The sequence below is a fragment of the Mytilus edulis genome, chromosome 4 (assembly GCF_963676685.1).
Source record: "Mytilus edulis chromosome 4, xbMytEdul2.2, whole genome shotgun sequence".
NCBI classification, from domain to species: domain Eukaryota; kingdom Metazoa; phylum Mollusca; class Bivalvia; order Mytilida; family Mytilidae; genus Mytilus; species Mytilus edulis.
Window position 1 is genome coordinate 1,804,588 of NC_092347.1, and position 26,826 is coordinate 1,831,413.

The following is a 26,826-nucleotide window of genomic DNA, read 5'->3' on the forward strand; positions in this document are numbered from 1 at the left end:
TAGACGAATACTTATGATGAAAGTTGTAATGTGGTCAGATGTACATAATAATTTGAGACAGAAATTGATGACGAGGTGATGTGGGTGGAGGGTTTATATACCAGGGGACATTCACCTTGTGGTTGCTTTCTTTTGTAGCTTTCGGGCATGACATTTACCTGCCTCACATACCAAAAAAAAAAAAAACCAACAAGTATTCACTTAATTAAGAATAAAGTGCGTGATTAAAAAAGTTTGATAAAATAGAAAATGGTCATACAAGAACTTGAGTTGCATGTAAAAGGAGCAAAACTTAAAATCACAAAAATACCGAACTCTGAGGGAAATTCAAAATGGAAAGTCCCTAAACAAATGGCAAAATCAAATGATAAAACACATTAAACGAATAGACAGTAACTTTCATATTTCTGTTTTGGTATAGACATTTTCTCATGTTGAAAATGGTTGATTAAAGGCTAGTTTGATTAATATACGGATTGTTTTACCCAGATTTGGGGCATACGATACAGTTTTGATCCCATATTAAAATTTTGCTGATAATTTGCATAGAAGCTCATTTGCAAGTTAAATAATTTGAATGATAAAAAACAGTCGAAAACTGCACCTTTTCCCGATAAGTCGTAGTTTGACGTCGCCAAATAAAACAATTAACATAAGCAACGGCATTACCTCCCAAGTATCTGTACCATACGCTCTTAACTTTAAACACCACGACAAGAGAAGATGATTGTTAACAAAAATGTAACTTTATGTAAAAATTCAGATAGTTGGTTATGAATGCAGTTCATAGTGTAACATATTGGATCATATTGGCAGTAATCTCAGATTTGTTTGAACTTTAGCCTTTTAGCAAGCGAGGATATCAACCTTTTTAGTCAACATTTTTGGATCTGTGACAAACATGTTCATCAAGTTCAGATGCTTATTTTGCCATCTTTACATAATGTAATTTTCAAACCATCTCAGGGAATCCTTTAAAATTTTCATGAAATTCCTAATTGATTTAATGTTTAATGGACTTTTGAATTGCTGTGTTAAAAAACGCTGATCAAGAGCCCTTATATATTTGGTGGATTCTCAGGTAGTCAATTAAAAAAAAAAGAAAAAGAAAACATGAAAGTGACAGGTCTAATTATGTAATGTCACAATCGAGGAAAAGAGGAAGGGTTTATGGTAACGATAAGTGGAACACACCCGTGGTTGTCTTGACAAAGACAGTCACAGCAAAAAATATTTAATATTTTGTTTTCCTCTTATAGTTGATGTGTTTCCCTCGATTTTGGCTTGTGACTCGGATTTCAAGTTTAAATCGATTGATGACTATTGAACATTGGTATATTACTGTTGCCTTTCTTGAAACATGGTGTTGAGCATCATTGAAAGCAATAACCCTCAATCAAGCAAGGCAGGATAAGGGAAAAAAATTAAGAGACCAACCTGCAATAGTGTATCAAATGAGACATAGATATATAATATCCAGCTCTCCTGGAATGTTGTTACGCATACATGAAAGTTATCAATTTACAAAAATAGAAAAGTTATAAGCCTGGTACTTTGATTACTATTTACACCACAGGGTCGATATCACTACTCGTGGACGTTTTATCCCCGATAGTATCACCAGCCCAGTAGTCAGCATTTCGGTGTTGACATGAATATCAATTATATGGTCATTTTTATAAATTTACTGTTTGCAAAAGTGTAAAAGAGGGACAAATTTTTAATGCGTTTCCCTCGGTTTTAGTTTGTTACCCCGATTTTGTTTTTTCTGTCCATGGATTTATGAGTTTTGAACAGCGGTACACTACTGTTGCCTTTATTTATACTTGTTTGACTTTCTAACTTTTTTTTTATCTGAGCGTCTTATGTAGACGAAACGCGCGTCGAGAGTAACAAATTATAAGTCTGGTACCTGTGATTACTTATTAGTCCTGAGTCTACCATCATTGTCAATTTGAAGATAAATGGGATGACTTAAATGAATCTGTAATACTCTTTTTGTCAAGTTCATTCAAAACATAATAATATACAATACAATACAATATTTTTATTTTCCAAATTAAAGGGCCCATTAAGAGCATGACATTAATAACAAAATGACATAAGCATTACCGAGTGATTGAAGAAACATAAAATAATAGTTAAAATGCACGAGGAAAGGGTCAGTGGTCAAGGGGAGATAATTTTGCTATCTATTAGAGTATTTAACTAATTTTCTGATTTTCTAAGTTGCAGGCCTTTATCGAGGTATGCACATAAAATAGATTAAAAAAACTGATATCTTCATTACTCATGATCCATGTAAAAAGATCATTTCTGTTTAAATTAACTAAACTGAGGTATTTTTTTTATATAATCAGTCATATCTCTTCTGAAGTTATTGTAAAGAGGCCCTCAGGGCATTGCAGAAGAAAGATTTCATTTTCAATAGAATTTGAATTACAATATAAACATATTATCTCATGTCGAGGTATTTACCACATACATTGATAATTCGTTCATGTCTGCCAGTTTCTATTCTTAAACCGTGATTGTTGAGTTTGTATTTTGTTAACAAATGTTTTTGTTGTTGCTTTAAATCTAAATAATTTTCATAGTCAAATGACCTTTTGATTGAAAAGGAAGTGTACAATTTGCCTTGCTTCTGTAAATAAAAATCTCGCATTTTCTGCCAATCACTTTGAAAATTTAAGTTGAGCTGTTTTTTAAGTAAATTTTTTAATTTATTTTTGCCTAAATGTTTACATATATTTAGGTCAATACCTAATTTTGTCGCTGTAGAAAATGATATTAGAGAGCCAAATACATTATTGGAGCTAGTTTGAGCTTAAATACTCTCAATGATTTTTAACTCAGCATAAGCACTTTTCAATAAATCAGATGGGGAATTCTCTAGTCTATGCCTAATCATTGATAAAATGCTATTTGATTTTCGTTAAAATTTACTTTGTAACAGAATCTAGGACTTATACATTTATCTAAAAGCCCAAGCATGCAGTTATATTTGTTTTTATTATTTTTTTATTTCAATTACCATCTACATGTATGAGGCTGTGCAAAAGGTAACCATTTATAAGGATATTAAGGTGCTTTACAGACACAAGCTATAGAATAATGTGCAAAAAAGTAAGTCTGGAAGCGAAAAGTGAATAAGTAAAACAATTAAAACATATAGAAATACAGAAACGATGATCTGACACAAACCTAACGCCCAATCACATTCGCATATACATATTTCTAAAAAAAAAAATTGTTCATGGTGCACCCCCACACATCGAGGTTCTGGATCCCCCCCTGTATAAACATATGTGTTAGCACATTTATATAAAGTGGATATCTACCAAGTTCAGACAGGACTGCTACATTTGTGAACATCTTTGAAACACCAATAATATACTTACAAACTCCCTATCTTTAAATATGTCATAAAGGGATAAATTTTTCCTTTTATGGGTAATGTTAATAACCCCCCGATTTTCACAACCATACGTTACAATTGGCTGTATACAGTGATTAAATAAATGCAAAAGAGTTTAAATAGAAGGATTTGATGATTTCAAATTTTTATAAAGTTTAAAACTGGCCTTTTGACCTTTTTGGAATAATTGTTTCCTGGTTTCATTAAATTTCCAGTATGTTGGATGACTATGCCAAGATAGTTGTATTGTTTAACACATTCGATAGAATTATTTCCTACATTGAAAGCTTCTTTAAGGAGTCTACCACTCATATTGAATATAATACTTTTGTTTTCTCCGCATTTATTTCCATACACCAATCTTTGCAGAATGTGAACAAAGTATCAAATCTCTACTGAAGCCCTTCTTTTGAGTCAGATGTTAATACAAGATCAACAGAATATAGTAGACATGGTATCTTTTCATTATCTAAATAAACTCATCATAGATACAAGGACTAAATTTCGTATATACGCCAGACGCGCGTTTCGTCTACAAAAGACTCATCAGTGGCACTCGAATCCAAAACAGTTAAAAAGGCAAAATAAAGTACGAAGTTGAATAGCATCAAGGACCAAAATTCCTAAATTGACATTATCATAACAACATCATAATTTTGCAAAGGTACAAACCGACAGACTGAGGGCACGTAAAAGCACCACGTCCTCTAAACGTAAAAGAATGTGTTGTTCATACAGCATGACCAGAGAGTTTACAGATGTTTTAAAAATCTTATATATCGATTAACAAGACAAACCGAGAGAAAACACAGCAACTTGCATGAATGCTAAAATGAAGACGGAATGATCCGATTGGGTGAGCATCTCCTAACCCATTTCCCAATGTTGAATATTATTTTTGTTTGCCTTTGTAACACCACTATCCAAGGTTACAACCATGACTCTCGAACAGCGGTATAGTACTGTTGCTTTTATTAATGGGGTGGTTCGGAGCTCATGAAGTTTCGACCCAACCACTTTCTTTATGTGCCTGTCTCAAAACATGAGTTATGTATAGTGGTTGTAGCTGACGGCAATACAGTCCAATATATTTGGAACGATTACGGTTAACTGACTTTACTTTCTAATAGATCTGTCAAACTATTTTAACTGAGAGGTATTTATATATAGAAGGAGCAATCGCTCTTTTCAAGATATTCAACGGGCTATCAACAAATATAAGAGCGGTTTTTTTTTTGGTTCTTTTTTAATTGCAGTTTCTAATTTTGTCAACAGCAGAACTATAAATTACTGTCATAATATTAGAATATAAATTTATAGGAAATTCTAAAGGAACAAATCTGACCTTCGATTTTTTGTTTTGTAAGTTTTGTGAGAGTATAAATAGTGTTTGTTCCCAATGGAAATTAAATTTTGAAGCATTTGATATAACATAAGTGGAGAAATGATATGTAAAAGTAATTCGTAAAATTAGTTGTCTTTTAAGATAGATATAGCTTCAATGTTCATAGACCTATTATTTTTTAACTAGATTTGTTTCAACAACCTCACACCTTTTACATCAGAAAGAAAATCTACATCAGTTTTTTCTGTTTTACCATTTTTTGGGGGCATAATCCTGGAACAGTTTCATGAGTATTTTAAAAGTGTTTTTTTTTAGTTTTTACATTTTTGCTCACTACATTCCAACCTTTGGCTAACACATTTCGTACAGAAAGTGTTTGACAATGTAATAAATAATGAAACTAAAGGCAAAATTATCTCAAAATAAAACTATAACCCACATTCTTTTTGCAATGCGTGATTTATTATGTCAAAAATAAACATACAGGGTACACAAGCAAAAAATGCAACAATGATATAACATGTTAACATACATCCACTCCCCATTCCAATATCATTCACATACCTGTCAATAACACGGCCGACATCATCAACATTAATAAATTAAATGTAACAAGGAATTAATATTACCTTGTGCTTACAAAATGGAAGACTTGTTAGGTAATGGCATATATTGGAACACTATGTCATGACATAAAGACATTTACAAAGTAGGATGACAATATACAGAATTAAGTATACCATATAGCCAGATCTATCAATAGGTTATCTACCAATGACAGTCTGTAAACATTAGATACATTGACAGAAGTAACAGATATACTCTGATTTTCAGGAGACAGTTGTATAGCTTGACTGCCGACAAATAAGTCAGCTAACATCAGATTGATTTTTCCATTTATGTCATTATTCTATAATAGACTAAGATATCCCTCCAATATAAAAATGTAGAAATTAAGATGGATTTTGTTCTACTAGAATTTAAAATAATGCACAAATGTTTCAGTCAGCTTACAGCTCTTAATATTGAATATCACAGTGAAAACATAGACACTATCATGATACACCTCTATGTATTCTAAATTTGAGATCTAATTCCATAGTTGGCTATTTGTATTAAAGTTTTCTAAACAAATCTTTATTTCAATTTTCACAGAACATTCAATTTATATTCAGATCTCAGTTTATTCTTTGAATAGGTTTATTCTATGAAAAAGAAAGTAAAATTGAAGCACAGAATAAATGAGAAATAAAGGTTTCCTTTTGCACAATGAGTTTCTTTAGCCATTGATCTGCATTCTTCTAAAAGTCAAGATCTTCCATTTTGAATTCACAAGATCTAAATCAATCAATAAACGAGCAAATCAGTATTTACATTAAAATGTAAATGTACATGCAAAAACAGATAACAGTTAACACAGACAGCAGTGAACAAGAAATAGTAAACTTTGCATAAAACAACCTATATTGCCTGCCATTTTTAATGTTTAGGTCTACTGAACTTGATGGACGAGAATTTTGTTCAAGCTGTTCATTGAAATTAAAGAAAATAGCAAATACTATAGGACATAAGTAAGATCTTGGAAAAAATGGGACAAGTAAATAACTACTCGAGTCTGACTAGAATAAACTATTAATCTGTGTGCTTATAAATCACAATATTTTAAAAGATTCAAATTTGATCAAGTTATAGGATTTCTTTAATTTCTATAGCTATGCATCATTTTTTCTGTCACTGCTTTTTGACCAAGTTTGCTATATTTCATTGGTTTATTGCTGGAGTTTTTCCTTCAGCTTTGCAATTCATTAACCAATTATACTTGATATTACCAGTTAATTAGTATAAACATGTACTATTGATATTTGTATCAAATACTTTAGTTTTAAGAAAAGATTGTTGATCCATTATATGGTATGTAATATCTAGTAATTCTTCAATTGTAGAGTAATACAAGTTGCAGCCTTGATTTCTTTTGAAATAATCTGAGTTATTTCCCCTTCAGCTATTTAAAAATTTTGTTGAATTCAGCACTGATATTTCTTATCATTTGTTAAGTGATATTTTAAGCTTTAAACAAGCATGACCCGTGTAATAATTGCCATTAACCTAATTATTTTTTTCAAGTCCCATTTATATTAAGTAGGAAAAATTATAAATATTAATGCATATTTTTTCCAAATATATTGTTCCTCCAGAAGTTAAGTTTATAGTATTTCTTTATTAACCATAAAAAAATGTAACATCTGTCTGGTTTGGGGGTCTGGGAGGATTTTACAGAATAAATAGTAAAGTGTCTAGTATACCAGCAAAAAATAAATTAAAATAAAAGAGAGAAAAATGAGGCCAAAAAAAATAATAAGAGAATAATGGTGTGCTGAAATATTTTAAAAGAATAATATAAAGAACAGAGAATAATGCCCCAAAAAATATTAAGGATTAAGAAAAATGAGGTAAGAAATCTAAGAATACTGAAAATGAGGACCAAGCCAATCTATTGACTTATCAGTAATTGTATTGTTGTAAGTAGATAACATAAATGGACAGACATTCTGTTTAACATGGCCTTGTGTTATTTCCCTTCCTCTTTCCAGAATTGAACTGGTTTGATTTCTAGTAAAATGGTAACTTGTAATGTATCAGCATCTATACTACATACAATAGAACAAACTAATAACTTATAGAAAACATTTTTCTATTTGCTGTGTCTTGTGTCATTCTTTCATTTCATTGACAAATTTGATATACACATTAAAATCAAATATCTTACAAATAAACAGTAAAAGGAAAAACTGAACCCAAAATAAAATCTGACTGTATACAATTATGTACATTTAAATAATTAGAATAAATTAAAGCACTAGCTATAATTCAATAATTTAACTGAGAATAAATTATAGCACTTGCTCTTTCATGTTGTTCAGACTATTCTATATTTTGACAGCAATTCATTATTTGCCTCTATTAGCTGAACACCTGAGCATTGAAGGGAGATAACAAAACATTGATAATGTATACCCCTGTAAATCCATACAAACTGGCATATACTGTTTCTATCACTGACCTACATACTAACTTAGTTACTTCTATAAAACAGATAGAGATGAAAACTTATGATTTTATAGAACGTCATGAATAGCACCAAATACTGCATAACAAGTGTATATGATTGGAACTTTATCTCTTCATAAGATATCTTAATAAAGTTGTGTTTGAGCATAAATAATTCAAAAAAATTCTATTTTCAGTCATTCCATTTCTTATATCAGCAAAAATTATCCACAACAAGAAAAAAAAGTTAAAAGAGTCCAAGATAAATTTCACAGACAAATTCTGACTTTGGCCATTAATATTAAATGTCATTTAGGTTTAACCTGTGTACACCATTTCATTCATACAAGATATTATATATCTACAACCATGGTCTGATAAAAACAAAAATAATTATCACAGATTGTTGTCAATGCTATCATTTGATCATGAAAGTGCACACGCACTCATTCTCACCATTAAAACAAATCACAATTGTTATTCTATAGTTTTACAGTAAGTTTAGCTGGTTTTCATCCTTAAATGTACAAATAAAGTTATGAAGTATCTAAAGAGTAAAGTTGTTGGCTGCTTTTTCAACATGATCATGCACACCTTCAAAAATTTGGAGGCAGAGATTTCATTGGCTAATGAAATGTCAGATCCTTGTTAACAAAGTGTGGAAATTTGTATTGTTTTCAGATTGAAATAAAATTGAATTTTAGATAAAATTAAATGTCATTAAAAAAAAAATCTTCTATCTCAAAAATTTACACATTTGAGTTAACCCTTTACTCCATAATGACACCTGTGTAGTGCCTAGGTTGAAACGTTTTGACTACGAAAAATCTGCATCAGACTTAATAAAATTTGTATCTAATATAAAAAGGATATTCATGTGAATATCTTACTGGACTTTCATTGATGAAATATTCGTTTTAGCAATGCATTAACACTTTAAACATGATGATTTTTAATCATTATACAAAATCCTATGCGAATCATGTTTCTAAAAAAAATATTTCCATGGAGTAAAGGGTTGCAATAAAAATTATTTTGCTTCTAATTTTGCATGATGAACAAATGGCTAAACTTACTATAAAATCATAATACAACATAAAATTAACTTTTCTAACATTCATTTATGAATACAATTAGGTTAGTTTAAGGAAAACAGGTTTTAAGTTGACACTTTCACTATGAGAAATATTATCTACATAGCATACACAAATTTGATATTATATGACACTACTGTTTCTTCATAAAACTTCCCAAAATCTTAAACAAACCCTTAAATTTCTTCCATTTCAAATTCTTTTTTTTTTCAATTTGTCTATTTATTGCTTTAAAACTCAATTCTGAGATTTTTCAGGATATTTGCTAAACATTTCAGACCCTTGCAACCTCCCCCATTGGTAACTGAACAGTTGATAAAAACAGGATAATCTTATTGTCATTGAAGTTTTCATTTTACTTTTTCTTCCCCTGGCATTAATTTCTTCAAAATAAAAAAAGAATATAACAGCATTGTTTATCTCATATTTGGATGTGTCAATCCATTATTTGACAGCACCAAATGGTTATGGCTTAAGGAATACATACCCTCAAACAATCGATGCTATTCATGAATTTTGATCAGTTATTTGAGGCACAGTGGTAGTTTTACACATATATCAAGTTTCACAACAAAAAGTTAAAATAATGACCTTTGACCTTTGAAAGACAGGTAGTTGTGTAAAATATGATAAATATGGCAATAAAAAATGTTCTGAGTTTTCAATGTTATTCATCTCCTCTTCAGTTTAAAAAGAGAGGTTTTGATCAAAGTATTTTTTTTTTAACTTTGGCAATAAAAATAAGTTTTATTTCATTTTTAATCAGCGTTGTGGTAACAAAAACAATTTATATGAAAACTGCTCCTAAATAAACCATCATTTATACCCTAAATAAAAAGACATTTTTGAACATGTATTTTGTATAATATGAATACTTTTAGACCTCAAATTCAATTAAAATGCACAAAACCTGTTTTAGTTTTAACAAGTTCAAAGAACAACGTATGGAATGAAAGCTTTAACAGTGAAACCTTTCTAAACAGAAAATTAGTCTATAAAGATCATTAATATTTTCCATTTAATATCATTTAGCCCCCCCCCCCCCCCCCCCCCCCCCCCCCCCACCTCCTCTTTCACTATTTTTTTTAACTAACTAAAATAAAGCAAAAGCATTCCTTAATTTATTTTATGATATGGGCAAAAAAAATTACTAATTTTGTTCATCATCTATCTCTAACTCATTAAAATATACTGTCTTTGTTTCCATTTAACAACATATTTCTTTATCAGTAAGTAAACTGCTAGCCTATCACCTTGACCCCTTAAAACATTGATGGTTCCTAACAACCTGTATTGCTCACCAAATATTAGATGCCATATTTATAAAAATTTTCAGTAAGTCACAAATCATATGTGAACTTCTACAACTAATATGCCAATAAGTCATTATCATAATTAATAACCCTGACTAGATAACAGTAATGAAACAAGACTAAAAGAAATTAATATTAATCAGAAAACATCTTTTCCTATATTCAAACGTCAGGTTACTAATTTGAATTTGGCAGCTAATAAAGGAATGTAAGCTTGTAGACGTCCAAGTTAAAACAAAAGGGAAGTCGTTCTTGTTAAAATCTAGTCAACAAAAAACTATATCATGAAATGTTGGAAAGTTCATTGCCCACAATTCAAAAAGAAATAGGTCAATTGGAAGGAAACTACATATGTAACTGTATTGAAAATTGCTATCTTGTTTAAATTCTGATCAACTTGAAAAAAAATGTTGATTGCTTGAGAACAGCATGAGATAAAGTTTCAAACTCAAAATCTTATAAAAAATATTCTGTTTTGATTTAAATTGGTTATGTTTTTTGAAGAGATACAGACTTGTTTTATAGTGTGTTTGGACTCATGGATGACAAGTAATGGCAATAGTTCACTTTGCGTGATTAGAGGTCAAGAGAAAGACGAGATCAAAGTTTAGATAGGTTTCACCATGAATGGAATGTGTCAGGTTTTAATGCTGAACTTGAGCCCTAATAATTCTACAACACTGTTTAGAATACTGATATGAACAAAGGATAATGCAATGAACTTGGAGAGGTAACCTAATTAAAGCAACCCTTGACCTTAATTAAAGATAATAAGTTTCATTTTTTTAATTTAAACACTCAGTTTTCTATTTTTTTTAAAGCATTTTTTTTTTCTTCGAAACATTCCGGTAATATATTAGTATGTTGAAACATACAAAAATACACCAATAAGGCATGTTGAGTGCAACACATAAATAATTTTCTCAATGAAATAGTATTCAAGTTAAGTTATGTTTTATCCTTCCACCCTTTTCTTTTTTCTGCAATTGAGAGAAACACTAAAATTTTATTGATTAAAATTTTTTTCTCTTTTTCACTCAATATGTTCTCTTGGTGTAGTCTAATACCTTTATCTGGGAGATATTTATCTATAGTCAAAGATCAATGAAAATATAGGAGAAAATGACACCTACCCTCCCTGTCTACAACACCAGAGAAAACATTTGATTTTAAAACTATATGTTAATATTCTGGCATAGATATCTCCATCACAGAATGATAAAAGATATCCAGATATCATATCTCCATCACAGAATGATAAAAGATATCCAGATATCATATCTCCATCACAGAATGATAAAAGATATCCAGATATCATATCTCCATCACAGAATGATAAAAGATATCCAGATAATGTATCAACATATGATGCATTTGTAGTGCAATGGAACACATTATAAATTGGGTTATCTCCTCTTTATCAGAGAAAAAATAAACGTATTATAAGCAAACTTAAGGAAAATAAAATGTATGTTGTTTCCTATCCAGATGGTTAAAGTATATAAATATCAATGCAGAGTTAGACAAGAAGGTATCACATTCCCTTATATTACATTATTCAACAATGTCAGGCAAAAATGTTATGTCTTTAATTAGGCTCATTCATGTCAACATTGTCAAAAACAAACTGCAGATTCAGTATAATTAATTAAAGAATTTCTTTAAAACAGAAACTACTTTTTAAAACTTTTCCCCCTTTGATATTTTTATAATATGGCACTTTATAGTGAACTTCTATCACTAATTTTCTCTCACAAATAAAACATTGACAAATACAGATTTCATTGAGAATACTATTTAGCTTTTCCTGAACACTGAATACACATTTTACACATGTGAACACATACATTCATCACATAGCTTACACAAAGCAACTCTTACATCACATGACTTAATAAAAAGCGAAATCTCCAGATCCATTGGCCAGAAACATTGTTACCAAAAAGTAACAACTAGGTTGTCAACAAAAATCCACCGCACAGGTGGAACTATCGCTATGAATCCACAATAGCTTGAGATCGGTCATAATCTAATATTAACTCCTTGATAAAGCCCAATTTTTTATGTAAATATTCAAATCTTTTTTTCTGTTCAATGTACTTGATATCTTCTTTCTGTACTTTATATTCAGTCCTGATTAATTCCTTTAACTTCTACAAAGATACAAACAACAATGTTTTAATTGTACAAAAACTATGAGATGTCAAATACACATTTCTAAAACTCTTATTATCATTATAGCTGTTTTAAAACAAACATAAATATTTTTGAATTTTTCTTTGCATTGAAGACTCATTGGTGGCCTTCGGTTTTTATCTGCTCTTAAGGGTTGTTGTCTCCTTGACATATTCCCAATTTCCATTCTCAAATTTAATATAATATATCTGAGACATAGGTTCTATTTACAGTATTCTGATGGAAAATACAATCTTGTCAAATTTCAAGGTGTGGCATGTTTCCAGTTTTGTAATATAAATCCAATAAACATCATTTGCATACAATGTAAAAATCAAGGCTTTGAAAGAGCTCGACAAAAAACATAATTTTTTTAACACATCAATTGTGCAATTATTCATGATGGAAGTAATTTTACCTCAAATTCTTCAGTTCCTTGCTGTGTCTGTCTCATTTTGACTTCCAGATCAGCAAACTTCTGCGTGACTTTCTCCACGTTCTTGTGAAGATTACGATACTCTTCATATTCTAAGTTAAACTCCTGTTTGTATTTATTTCTCTGATCCATACTCATAATATTATTATATTTGCTGAAATGAACAGTTCAGAAGTAAAAATTTGTAGTCCAAGAAAAGGAGTGGTATATTTTGTAATTACCCCAATTGACTGAAAAGCAGGGAGGGGGCTGAATACTCCAAATACTTCTTAGAACCCTGACCCTCAATGTGTCTTCACCAAGTCAAGTTTTATTTTTTCTAGATCTCATTTTATTTTTGTTTAAATGTTGTTATGTTGTTGTCTTATTTTCTGCAATTTTTAATTGTACTGTTGACTGCTAAGTAATTTACACTCTGATTTAAGTCCATTTTGGTCATATACCTTCAAAAGTTTCTGTATCTTTATAAATTCTTAGCTTATGTTATGATTTGCGCATTCCTTATGAAGATAAATCCAGCACTTTGGACATATACAGTTTGCAAAAGTGTTTTATTTTCATAGAAGTGAATCAGAGATTAATCTCAATGATAATCTATATAGTATGAACTTACTTCACAAAGTCCAGATCACTGGTTGTGGAGTCAACATTGGAAGAATCTGTAACAAAAATAACAAATATTAAAGGGGAAATAACTCAAAACAACTTTTGGTTACTTCAGTTGGAAAATGGTTGGTAGGTAAGAGATAAACGCTATTTAATACAACCGACGACCAAGAATCATCTTCATCTCGTTTAGTAAATATTAAAAAGAGACAAGCCTATATCAACTTTCTTTCTCATTCAAAAATGAAACATATGATATCACAGACATTTCTGATAAGAAGTTATTGATTTTTTTCTCTCCATTAAGTTCAAGAAAAATATTATAATATAAATAGGCACCAGTAGCTCCTTCCACCAGAAATCTTACGATTAAAATTAATATGGTACACGAAACATGTAAGTTTCATAACTGAGTTTATTTTCTTGTAAGATTTTTCATGAAATGACTCACAGAATTATAGGAGACTGAATTGTTATGTAGTTTGTAAGATTCTTAAAAAAATATAAGAAGATTTGGCTTTAATAAAAGTACCATCAATATTCTCTTTGGTATGTTTCCTGTCATGCCCATTGACTGATGATGTCACTTCCTGTTTGCTTTTAATGGTTTTATCATAATGTGATATCCTCTTCTGTTTTTTACTTGGTGGGAGTTCTACTGTCGAGGGTTCAATTGGTCTTTTCTGAAACAATATACATGCCTCATATTAACACTCTTGCAACATAAATCTAACAAAGAATGTTACCCATGCCACATTGGTACAGTAAATCATCTAATTAAATGAAAATATTTTAATTACAATACTTTACAGGTATTGCATAAAAATGTCAGTATAATTTACATATACTTAAAATAGATTGTCGATTAAACTATACATGTTAATGAATAATAAATTAATAATTGTGAGAACTATTTTCTGTGTTAGCATAAGACATTTACCCCCTAGCCATAGGCTAAGGAAATATATTATTGGTTACTAACGTTGAAATCAGTGATATATATCTATTGTTTTAGTGTGGATAATTTTATCCCCTCACTAAATCCTACAATAGTTGAGTAATGGTTTTCTTATGTTATATACATGTATTACAATCTAATTTCAGGTCAATTTTCAGATATTTTAATCCTCATCAAAACAGAGGAATGATTAGGACCTTTTGACCTTCACCTATCATTTACTGATAACAGGAGCTATAGATTTCTTTTACTGGATAACAACAAGACCTTCACCTTTCACCTACTCAACAATAACATCTGCAGCTACTGGATAATAAGACCTTCACCTTTCACCCTTTTTTTTATCTACTGGATAACAAGAACTTTATATATATCATACACTAAAAGTCTAATTAATGAGCCTTTTATCTAATCTTCAAACTTGTAAAATACTGATAAATGTATTTCACTGCCAATAGCTGTGTGTGTATTGTTTTACCTGTGGTATTGAGCTAGTAGGACTGTTTGTGTATTGTTTTACCTGTGGTATTGAGCTAGTAGGATTGTGTAAGTATTGTTTTACCTGTGGTATTGAGCTAGTAGGACTGTTTGTGTATTGTTTTACCTGTGGTATTGAGCTAGTAGAACTGTTTGTGTATTGTTTTACCTGTGGTATTGAGCTAGTAGGACTGTTTGTGTATTGTTTTACCTGTGGTATTGAGCTTGTAGGACTGTCGGGTGAAGGATGGCTGGCAGGTGAAGCTGAAGGGGACAGACTCTGTAGTTTACTGAAATTATAACCCACTCTTTAAAAATCACCTTTATTCTATCATAGAATTTATAAACATTGAATAGTAAATATTACAAAAAATGTTTTGTCTTCTTAATCCACTGCAGTCTTCATTATATTACAGTTACTAAACACAGCTTTCATTTTAATCCAATAGTATTGCTAGATTTCAAATAAACAAAATATCTTTAAAAAATTTAAATTTCCTTTTTTCCATTTCACCGACTTCTGATCAAACTACTCAAGGTATATGCATTTAAAATTTAGAAGTATTCTAAAGTACATATTTAAATGTCTTTTATCTTTATTATGATAGTAAAAGCTGTTACAACAACAATATGTTTACCTCTTGACTAAGTCTTTATCACTGTCTGAATAGAAAGGCCAGTCGAGCGACACATCTGCATACAGATGTTTAAGGAGGTAATACTTATTATCACGAGGATTCAGGGAAGCCACACTTGTTACATGTTGTCCAAAACTATCCTTATCTTTCTCTTTCATGCCATCTGAAATAATAAATTGAAGGTTTACATTAAAATAAATCTCATGTCATGCTATCTTTGATGGGTTCCTGTCCTTATTGCAGAGTTGTCAAATGTGCAAGCTTTAGTTGGAAATATTCCACTGAGGAAGTAGTATATTACATGTTGTTAATTTTCATATGATTTTTATTTTTTCTTGAGACTTTGTTACATGTACAAAATGCTTTCAAACAAAATTGAATTAAAACTAAAATAAGCAAAAATAACTGCACTTTTGATTGGTAAAGAAAAATGTTATGACAAATGCATAACAATTTTTATTGAAGGAAGATTCAATCCCTTTTTTAGAAGACTGGCCTATAACAGAGCAGTGTTCTCCCCAGATATTTCATTTAGCATACTGGTAAACCGGGCCAATTGAAATACCATTATGTTTCTAAAATTTATAGCATCATATCCATAACATAATCTATAGAAGAAAACCACTTCAGATAGCTCACATGTAAGGTTATGGCATCACATTACATTATATGCTAAAAGGCCCTGGGAAGAACACTGCAGAGATTTCACAATTTTGAACCAATACATTTGTGTTTTTTACAGATTTCAGAATAGTTGATACCTATCTTATCAGACAAGTCTATATAATACAAAACAAAATCCTCTTCTCATAGTCATTTAGCTGACTGTAATGTAGACACTAGCTCACAACTAACATCTTAAGTTCATATTATAAAATATCCTAAAATAACCTAAAATAACCTAACTGTGCCCACTGAAAATCTATCAATCATAATCTCAAAAATATTTACTGAACCTGTACATTGAATACCAAACCAAGAAAGAATATATAAAATACATTTCAATCATTAAAAAGACAAAATGGCCTAGAAGAGCCAAATCTAAAAGGAATCCAAAATACTGTTTTATGTGCTTCATTAATAAAACCATGCAATGTGTACTGCAATTAATAATAAATTATTGTGAAAATTGCTTTTAGTTGTTTACATATAAAAGATTTAAATTACAGTATTTTTCAGGTATGACATAATTCTTAGTTGTTTACATGTTAATTCTGCCACTGAATTATTGAGAGTTATATGGCATATCTCCTTCCTTTCAAGACAATCAAAATTTTCAAATTTAAAGAGCATTTTAAGTAAAAGTGACTGTAGAGCTTCTGTCAGAGTGTAGAAATAATTTATTGCACAAGATATATGGTGCTGTGAACAGTTTCTCTAATGATTTAAAGAATAAATGCAATCCATTTTTTTCAGTGATTTACATAAAATCTAATTAGTTCATGGGACAGAAAAGTAATATTCATCAATTTTCTCATATGTAAATCTATAGAACTGCAGGACTGATGTTACTATCCTGGTAGCCTCAATCTATAGAGATAATGGAATGAGTTTGTATTTTGGTAGAACTACATCTAAACCATGGCAATGACATCTATAACATGCATATGGACTTCTGTGAATATCTATAGAACTGCAGGACTGATGTTACTATCCTGGTAGCATCAATCTAGAGAGATGATGGAATGAGTTTGTATTTTGGAAGAACTACATCTAAACCATGTCAATGACATCTATAACATGTATATGGACTTCTGTGTATATCTATAGAACTGCAGGACGGATGTTTCTCTCCTGACAACCTCAATCTAGAGAGATAAAGGTTTTGGTAGGACAACATCTAAACCATGTCAATGACATCTATAACATGTATATGGACTTCTGTGTATATCTATAGAACTGCAGGATGGATGTTTCTCTCCTGACAACCTCAATCTAGAGAGATAAAGGTTTTGGTAGGACAACATCTAAACCATGTCAATGACATCTATAACATGTATATGGACTTCTGCGTGTATATCTATAGAACTGCAGGATGGATGTTTCTCTCCTGACAACCTCAATCTAGAGAGATAAAGGTTTTGGTAGGACAACATCTAAACCATGTCAATGACATCTATAACATGTATATGGACTTCTGCGTGTATCTATAGAACTGCAGGATGGATGTTTCTCTCCTGACAACCTCAATCTAGAGAGATAAAGGTTTTGGTAGGACAACATCTAAACCATGTCAATGACATCTATAACATGTATATGGACTTCTGCGTGTATCTATAGAACTGCAGGATGGATGTTTCTCTCCTGACAACCTCAATCTAGAGAGATAAAGGTTTTGGTAGGACAACATCTAAACCATGTCAATGACATCTATAACATGTATATGGACTTCTGCGTGTATCTATAGAACTGCAGGATGGATGTTTCTCTCCTGACAACCTCAATCTAGAGAGATAAAGGTTTTGGTAGGACAACATCTAAACCATGTCAATGACATCTATAACATGTATATGGACTTCTGCGTGTATATCTATAGAACTGCAGGACGGATGTTTCTCTCCTGACAACCTCAATCTAGAGAGATAAAGGTTTTGGTAGGACAACATCTAAACCATGTCAATGACATCTATAACATGTATATGGACTTCTGCGTGTATATCTATAGAACTACAGGACGGATGTTTCTCTCCTGACAACCTCAATCTAGAGAGATAAAGGTTTTGGTAGGACAACATCTAAACCATGTCAATGACATCTATAACATGTATATGGACTTCTGTGTATATCTATAGAACTGCAGGATGGATGTTTCTCTCCTGACAACCTCAATCTAGAGAGATAAAGGTTTTGGTAGGACAACATCTAAACCATGTCAATGACATCTATAACATGTATATGGACTTCTGCGTGTATCTATAGAACTGCAGGATGGATGTTTCTCTCCTGACAACCTCAATCTAGAGAGATAAAGGTTTTGGTAGGACAACATCTAAACCATGTCAATGACATCTATAACATGTATATGGACTTCTGCGTGTATATCTATAGAACTACAGGACGGATGTTTCTCTCCTGACAACCTCAATCTAGAGAGATAAAGGTTTTGGTAGGACAACATCTAAACCATGTCAATGACATCTATAACATGTATATGGACTTCTGCGTGTATCTATAGAACTGCAGGATGGATGTTTCTCTCCTGACAACCTCAATCTAGAGAGATAAAGGTTTTGGTAGGACAACATCTAAACCATGTCAATGACATCTATAACATGTATATGGACTTCTGTGTATATCTATAGAACTGCAGGATGGATGTTTCTCTCCTGACAACCTCAATCTAGAGAGATAAAGGTTTTGGTAGGACAACATCTAAACCATGTCAATGACATCTATAACATGTATATGGACTTCTGTGTATATCTATAGAACTGCAGGATGGATGTTTCTCTCCTGACAACCTCAATCTAGAGAGATAAAGGTTTTGGTAGGACAACATCTAAACCATGTCAATGACATCTATAACATGTATATGGACTTCTGCGTGTATCTATAGAACTGCAGGATGGATGTTTCTCTCCTGACAACCTCAATCTAGAGAGATAAAGGTTTTGGTAGGACAACATCTAAACCATGTCAATGACATCTATAACATGTATATGGACTTCTGTGTATATCTATAGAACTGCAGGATGGATGTTTCTCTCCTGACAACCTCAATCTAGAGAGATAAAGGTTTTGGTAGGACAACATCTAAACCATGTCAATGACATCTATAACATGTATATGGACTTCTGTGTATATCTATAGAACTGCAGGATGGATGTTTCTCTCCTGACAACCTCAATCTAGAGAGATAAAGGTTTTGGTAGGACAACATCTAAACCATGTCAATGACATCTATAACATGTATATGGACTTCTGCGTGTATCTATAGAACTGCAGGATGGATGTTTCTCTCCTGACAACCTCAATCTAGAGAGATAAAGGTTTTGGTAGGACAACATCTAAACCATGTCAATGACATCTATAACATGTATATGGACTTCTGCGTGTATATCTATAGAACTGCAGGATGGATGTTTCTCTCCTGACAACCTCAATCTAGAGAGATAAAGGTTTTGGTAGGACAACATCTAAACCATGTCAATGACATCTATAACATGTATATGGACTTCTGCGTGTATCTATAGAACTGCAGGATGGATGTTTCTCTCCTGACAACCTCAATCTAGAGAGATAAAGGTTTTGGTAGGACAACATCTAAACCATGTCAATGACATCTATAACATGTATATGGACTTCTGCGTGTATCTATAGAACTGCAGGATGGATGTTTCTCTCCTGACAACCTCAATCTAGAGAGATAAAGGTTTTGGTAGGACAACATCTAAACCATGTCAATGACATCTATAACATGTATATGGACTTCTGCGTGTATCTATAGAACTGCAGGATGGATGTTTCTCTCCTGACAACCTCAATCTAGAGAGATAAAGGTTTTGGTAGGACAACATCTAAACCATGTCAATGACATCTATAACATGTATATGGACTTCTGTGTATATCTATAGAACTGCAGGATGGATGTTTCTCTCCTGACAACCTCAATCTAGAGAGATAAAGGTTTTGGTAGGACAACATCTAAACCATGTCAATGACATCTATAACATGTATATGGACTTCTGTGTATATCTATAGAACTGCAGGATGGATGTTTCTCTCCTGACAACCTCAATCTAGAGAGATAAAGGTTTTGGTAGGACAACATCTAAACCATGTCAATGACATCTATAACATGTATATGGACTTCTGCGTGTATCTATAGAACTGCAGGATGGATGTTTCTCTCCTGACAACCTCAATCTAGAGAGATAAAGGTTTTGGTAGGACAACATCTAAACCATGTCAATGACATCTATAACATGTATATGGACTTCTGCGTGTATCTATAGAACTGCAGGATGGATGTTTCTCTCCTGACAACCTCAATCTAGAGAGATAAAGGTTTTGGTAGGACAACATCTAAACCATGTCAATGACATCTATAACATGTATATGGACTTCTGTGTGTATCTATAGAACTGCAGGATGGATGTTTCTCTCCTGACAGCCTCAGGCAGACTGTCTTACATTTCTCAGTCTTTAACCTTAATGGTCTTCTCAATGTTTAACATGACTTAAAATGTCATAATTCTGACATAATTACACATTAATTCAGGTAAATTCCACAATTTCAATGTGTGGAATATTACTTAATTAGACCAAGGTCTAATATTAAAGAAACCCTGCTCACGTTTTATGAACTATAATGACACTCATTTCTCAGTTTTACCCCTAGCTCAAATAACAAATGATGTATATGAGCATGTTTTGATGCAAACAAGATTTTAATAGGCCCACATGTTTGTTGTTAAAAATATTTTCACAAATGATTTTTTTTTTAAAACAGTCAAAATGAGATAAAATATATCGCAATTGACATGCTCTGCTGTAATAGACATGCAGAGACTTATGATAAGCTTCAAATGATTGAAGTTATGATAAAATCTTGTTTGCAGAGTTTTTTCAACATTTAGAAACTGTTTGCTTGAATTCCAGTTCATTATCTAAAGTATCTTATCTATTAAAGTTGTAGATTTTATGATTTAGTTTAAGAAAAAATTAATAGGATATCCTCTCAGATATCCAAATTATATGATAAAAATTTTTTTTTATATATATTTGCCAACATTTAATAAGAGAACATCAATGTGTCACATTTGTTCCTCTTTTGATCTGTACTGTTGTCCTTATGTTAAATTGTGCTGTGACAAAAATGTTCAAAGCTCTAATTGACATAACATCCCTTTCTTAAAATAACACTTCTACATTTGTACTTGAAAAGCTAAAAGAAATTGCTTTTTTTTTGTCATCTTGAAAATGTTTTCAATATTGTTGCCTGGATGGTTAATACATTTGTAACAGTTAACTCCTAAATCAAACTTTAAATGTACTTTATAAAATGTACAGAAATCCATGGTTTTACTATCATGACTATAGGGAATACATGTAAAGATGGTTTCACAGTTCACACTTTTAATAGGCAATTTATTATTAATACTACGAATATGATCTATCATCTTAAGTTAGTAGATTTGTAAAAAGGTAAATGTTGTGATCTTACTGCGCATCTAAGAGCCAATTGGAAGTCTTATTCTGTTCATTTTCCTTTACCGAAAACCCCTGTGTGCTAGTTTTAAAACATTGTGTTTCATTAATTTGCTGTGGCCTTGCACATAATGAATAACATGTTCTATTGATTAAAATAAAACATAAATAATTGTGGCCGTGCATAAATATCCCGTCAACTTGTCTCTAATCTAAATGTCAATAGCACAGTTTTTATTAAATGTATGTTTTTAATCATATTTTTTTCCCAATCATCAGTGAAAAAAGTTTAAACTAATGAGGGGTTCATAAAGGGAGTACCATATCTACACAACATGAAGAGTAATAAAATGAAAACTAATAAAGTATAATATGTGCACTTTAACCTATGCAAATAAGGTCCATAAATATATACAATAAAAAAAAAATAGAAACATGTTGCATAAAATAATCTTTAACTACCCTCATACAGAAATATAAATTTACAATCCCACGATAACCTCTTATTTATCATTCGATAAACAAAAGCATGTAACACAAATATCACATGTTTCCTCTAAGGAATTCAAATAATTTGATACATAAAATAACAATCCACCCCCCCCCCAAAAAAAATACTGATTTTTACAAAACTTGTTTAATATTGTAATTTTTTATATATGTATGTCGGCAAGGTCAATGTTGTAACATACTGTTATGGTTATTTGATAGCTACAAAAAAGTAAATGCAGCATTTTCCTATGAAGTTTATGTCAATTATAATCACTAGTAGGATGACAGGGGAAAAAGGAAGAACATTATGGTCACTAGTAGCATGACAGGGAAAAAAGGAAGAATTTGACCTAGGAAACAAATATCCACTCTCAAGCGTTGCAATTTTCCAAGTTAAAAAGGGGCATAACTCTACAATGTTTCATGACTTATTGTTTATCTTCAATCTCTAGTTTACATGTTGTGGTTCTTGGCATTGTGTTTTAGTTTTCTAAAATTTGCATGAACAAAACACAAGTAAAAGTGGGGAAAAGAAAATGGTATAGACTGAAAAAAACAGAGACAATCAAGGGTAAGAAGAAATGCACCTTCACCTGGGGGTGGGGACATCCCTATCACTGAGTATAATATATAATTAAAATAATTAAATGAAAACTGACAATAAGAGGAATCTGCCAAAAAGTCAAATGGGAGAATCTCTTCAAATGAGCTTACCTCTTTTTAATCGCACCAACAACTCAGGTTTCTTAAACGGTCTCACAGCTAGTAAATGTAACAGTCTTTCCCTACAAAACAAAGTCAATTTTAATATCAAATATTATTCATATTCATTCAAGAAATCTATTGCTTTTTCCAACTACATATTATTGTTATTTGTGTAGCAAAGATAAAAAATTATTCTTAATCTTTTTTTATGATTCCTCGTTTCTTCTTGTGAGAAATAGTTTGTTTTACAATAATCATTTAAGGTGGTACCCAACACCATCACTAAAATTAATTTGGCTTGTTTAATTTTCATAAAATTTTGACAAAATATTTACTTTGACCCTTTGACAACAAGAATGTGTCCTCAGTACACGAATGCCCCACTCGCACTATCATTTTCTATGTTCAGTGGACCGTGAAATTGGGGTAAAATCTCTAATTTGGCATTAAAATTAGAAAGATCATATCATAGGGAACATGTGTACCAAGTTTGAAGTCGATTGGACTTCAACTTCATCAAAAACTACCTCGACCAAAAACTTTAACCTGAAGCAGGACAGACGGACGGACGAACGAACGGACGGACGAACGAACAGGCGGACGGACGAACGGACAGACGGACGGACGCACAGACCAGAAAACATAATGCCCCTCTACTATCGTAGGTGGGGCATAAAAATATAAAAATTTCAAAAAATTTGAACCAACTATTTTATCAGAAAAATTACACTGGTTATATAGTAGTTTGACAAACACTAATTTTGATCATGGAGAAGTTTAATATTCCTTTAATGACAAATGTAATTAAAACGTTTAGCTGATTTTACAGAGTTATCTCCCTGTAGTGTTAGGTACCACCTTAATTGGTAACTTTAAGTATGTCAATCGCAATCTTTTCAATGTGTTTAAATAGTCACGAAAAAATGCCAGGAAAAAGTTCATTATGATCATCACAGGAGAAACTTTTTTAAAACTTTATGACATTTGCCAATAATAAATGCCTAGACTACCTGTGACTTACCTGAAAGGTTTTTGCATCACAGCAGGATTAACTGTACTAGCAGGTTTTGTAGAAGACGGGATGAATCCTTTGTTAACATTGGAAGACGGAACAGCATTATTACGATGAAGCGCTGATGTAGTTGTTGAGGTGACAAGGTTTGTTGGAGGTTGGCGTGCAGGCACAGGTACTGGCGCAGATAGGTTTGCTGGAGGTTGGCGTGTAGGCACAGGTACTGGTGCAGCAAGGTTTGTTGGAGGTTGTCGTTGAGGCACTGGTGCATGCACTGGTGCAGCCACAGGCATCGGAGAAACCACAGTTGGCTTAGGTTTATTTTGGTTTATTGCACTAATTGTTGGAGATGGTTTGGGATGGGATGGGTCAAGTTCTCGTTTTGGATTTTTAATTATGTGTTTGACCCTTTTACTAATATTTGGTCCACTGTGTTTGATTTCCTGGGTTCTGAAATAAGAAAAAGATGCAAATATGTAGAATCTTTCATTATGATATTACAAAGACATGGTCTTAATCCTCAAAATGGAAAAGTTTACCTTATGAAGTGAATAACAAAACCCTAATCCATTTATTACAGAAATAAAACATTTAACCCTTTTTAACACCTTCTGAGCATGCTTATTAATAAATTAGGATGTTGGGAAAAAATTAATGAGACAGTTACCCAACAATAACAAGCATTCTGTGAGTATTGCATGGCAATACATAGTCCCCTACCGATTAAAAATTCAATAAAAATTGGAATAATTTCTAACTTGATCTATAACTTGTCATAGTGTAAACAATATAATAGATATCAAGTCAATACCTTCAAGCATGACAAAAAAAAAGTGTTGAACACTAATTTTTCAAGTGAATTTTGTAAGTCCAAGGACCATAACTCTGCACAAAATCATCAGACTGTAACAAAATTCGAACTTGATCTGTAACTTGCCATGAGAAAACAACAAACCAAATTTCAAATCAATATCTTCAAGCATGAAGAAAATAAACTGGAAAACTGATTTGCCGGAATGACGGATGAACAGACAAGACAGACAGACAGATGGACAGAGTGCAAACCTAAAGTCCCCATCTACTTTGTCGGTAGGGGACTAAAAATAAATAACATCAACAGGACAATACACAGTTCTAAACAAGTGTTTATATCACGCTTTCAATCGCGTCTATGAATAACAAAAGTAGTCCTTACAATGTCTATTAGATCCAATATCACATCTTTAAATTACCTTATCATAAGATGTTTATTTATGTACCATATGTAGTTACTTTGTCTAAATCTATATAAATATAATATATACAGTGAAACCTGGGTAAACCGAAACCTGATAAAACTGAATTTCAGTTTAAATCGAACAATTTTCAAAGTCCCACACAATTTCCCTATCAATTTACATTAATTTAACCTGAAAAAACCAAACCCTGTCAACACTGAATTCAGAACGCTTTTTGAAGGCTTGTTAGTAAATTTGTATTTAAAAACTACCTGTCAAAATCGGTTGATAGCAATCAAAACAAAAAAGTATTTTTAATTACTTGCATGATTTAATTAAACTAACACAGGATGACCCAGAGGGTATTTGAGGTTAAATCAAATGGCGAGTTGTTATTTCAAACTAATTAGCATGTTTGTGTCCATGCATTCAGTGATCAAATGATTTTTTTTGTGAAGAAATATTAAACTGGTCAGCTGCCCCGATCGCCGAAAAGGGCAAGAAAGGAACTTTCCCTCATATTAATCAAATACATGTTACTCAAATAGTTACGGCCACAAAATCGTAACTGCCATTCTGTAGTTAAACTGTTTAATTAAATAATAGTTTTAAAGCCTTTTACTGAATTAAGAAGTCATGCAACACAACAAGGTCAATGGTTTTCGAATCATGTTTACGGGATGTCGGATTCCCTTAAGGGGCCCTATATATATAATTCAGATGCTTCTGTAGATTTCCGTTAGCTATTTAGCAACGATAAAGTCAGAGAATAAATTGGACCCCTGCTGATGTTTCACTCTTATCTTGTGGCGAAGTATCAATCAGCAGGGGCCAGTTTAGTCTGAGAACTCGTGTGTACAGATAATTGAAAATGACGACCTCAATTCAACTTCGGAATTGTCATTTGACAGAGACTTGGTCTCTGAATTGGTCAGTTATTAAGCAAAATTGCTCCAATTCGGACATCATTGAACGATTTATAGTTTCACAACGACAGGCGTGTTTGACGGAATGGCGTTTGATTTATATAAAAAAAAATGTAGCAATACGTATACGTCCATCTCCATCTACTTATATTTTCACATCAAAATCAACAGGAAAATAAATTGTGGTCTGTTGTGTCACTTATAATCCCTTGTCGGTACGTGCCAAAATTATTTGGGTGTCGACTTCCATTTACCACTACAATCTGAACACCTGTGAAAACCGAAACAAAACGCAAAGTCCTATGGGTGTTCGGTTTGGACAGGTTTCACTGTTTTTACTTTCCTGATACAGTAATGTCATCATTAAAGCATCCATACAACAACAGGCTGTCACAACGACAGCAAACCGGATTTATTAATATTTATTTGTGTCCTGGCAATATCACAAGAACCATTACTGATGAATGGTGAAAGTGAAAATCGTCAATATCAAATTTGACCTCCATTTTGTCATCAGTATCAACATCTTAAAATTTGAAAAGCTTAGATTGAATGGTTCATGAGTAAATGCAACAACGTGAATGGAAACGCCATTTCACAATCTTTCAAGAACCATAACTCCTGAACGGTAAAAGTCAAAATCGTCATTATTGAACTTAATCTCCATTTTGTCATCAGTAACAACATATTAAAATTTGGGAAGCTTAGGTAGAACAGTTCATGCGTAAATGCACGGACACGACTGGAAACTCCATTTTTCAATCTTTCAAGAACCATAACTCCTGAACGGTAAAAGTCAAAATCGCCATTATTGAA

The 26,826-nt window shown here is 31.9% G+C and overlaps 1 protein-coding gene across 2 annotated transcripts in view; it reads right to left on the reverse strand.

Annotated features, from left to right (window-relative positions):
* Positions 1–5,203: 5,203 nt before the first annotated feature.
* Positions 5,204–26,826, reverse strand: part of LOC139518722 (RNA polymerase II elongation factor ELL-like) — a 48,088-nt gene continuing 26,465 nt past the window's right edge. The window contains exons 5-13 of one of the 2 annotated variants that reach the window (XM_071310218.1): positions 23,877–24,317; positions 22,865–22,935; positions 15,509–15,671; positions 15,082–15,160; positions 13,968–14,118; positions 13,443–13,488; positions 12,812–12,983; positions 10,441–12,371; positions 5,204–10,395 (exon numbers count right to left, since the gene is read on the reverse strand). In XM_071310218.1, coding sequence (XP_071166319.1) covers positions 12,213–12,371; positions 12,812–12,983; positions 13,443–13,488; positions 13,968–14,118; positions 15,082–15,160; positions 15,509–15,671; positions 22,865–22,935; positions 23,877–24,317 — 1,282 coding nt within the window. In that variant the 3' untranslated portion in view covers positions 5,204–10,395; positions 10,441–12,212. Of the gene's footprint in view, positions 10,396–10,440; positions 12,372–12,811; positions 12,984–13,442; positions 13,489–13,967; positions 14,119–15,081; positions 15,161–15,508; positions 15,672–22,864; positions 22,936–23,876; positions 24,318–26,826 lie in introns of those variants that run through there. The other variant, XM_071310219.1, reaches the window with a different exon arrangement.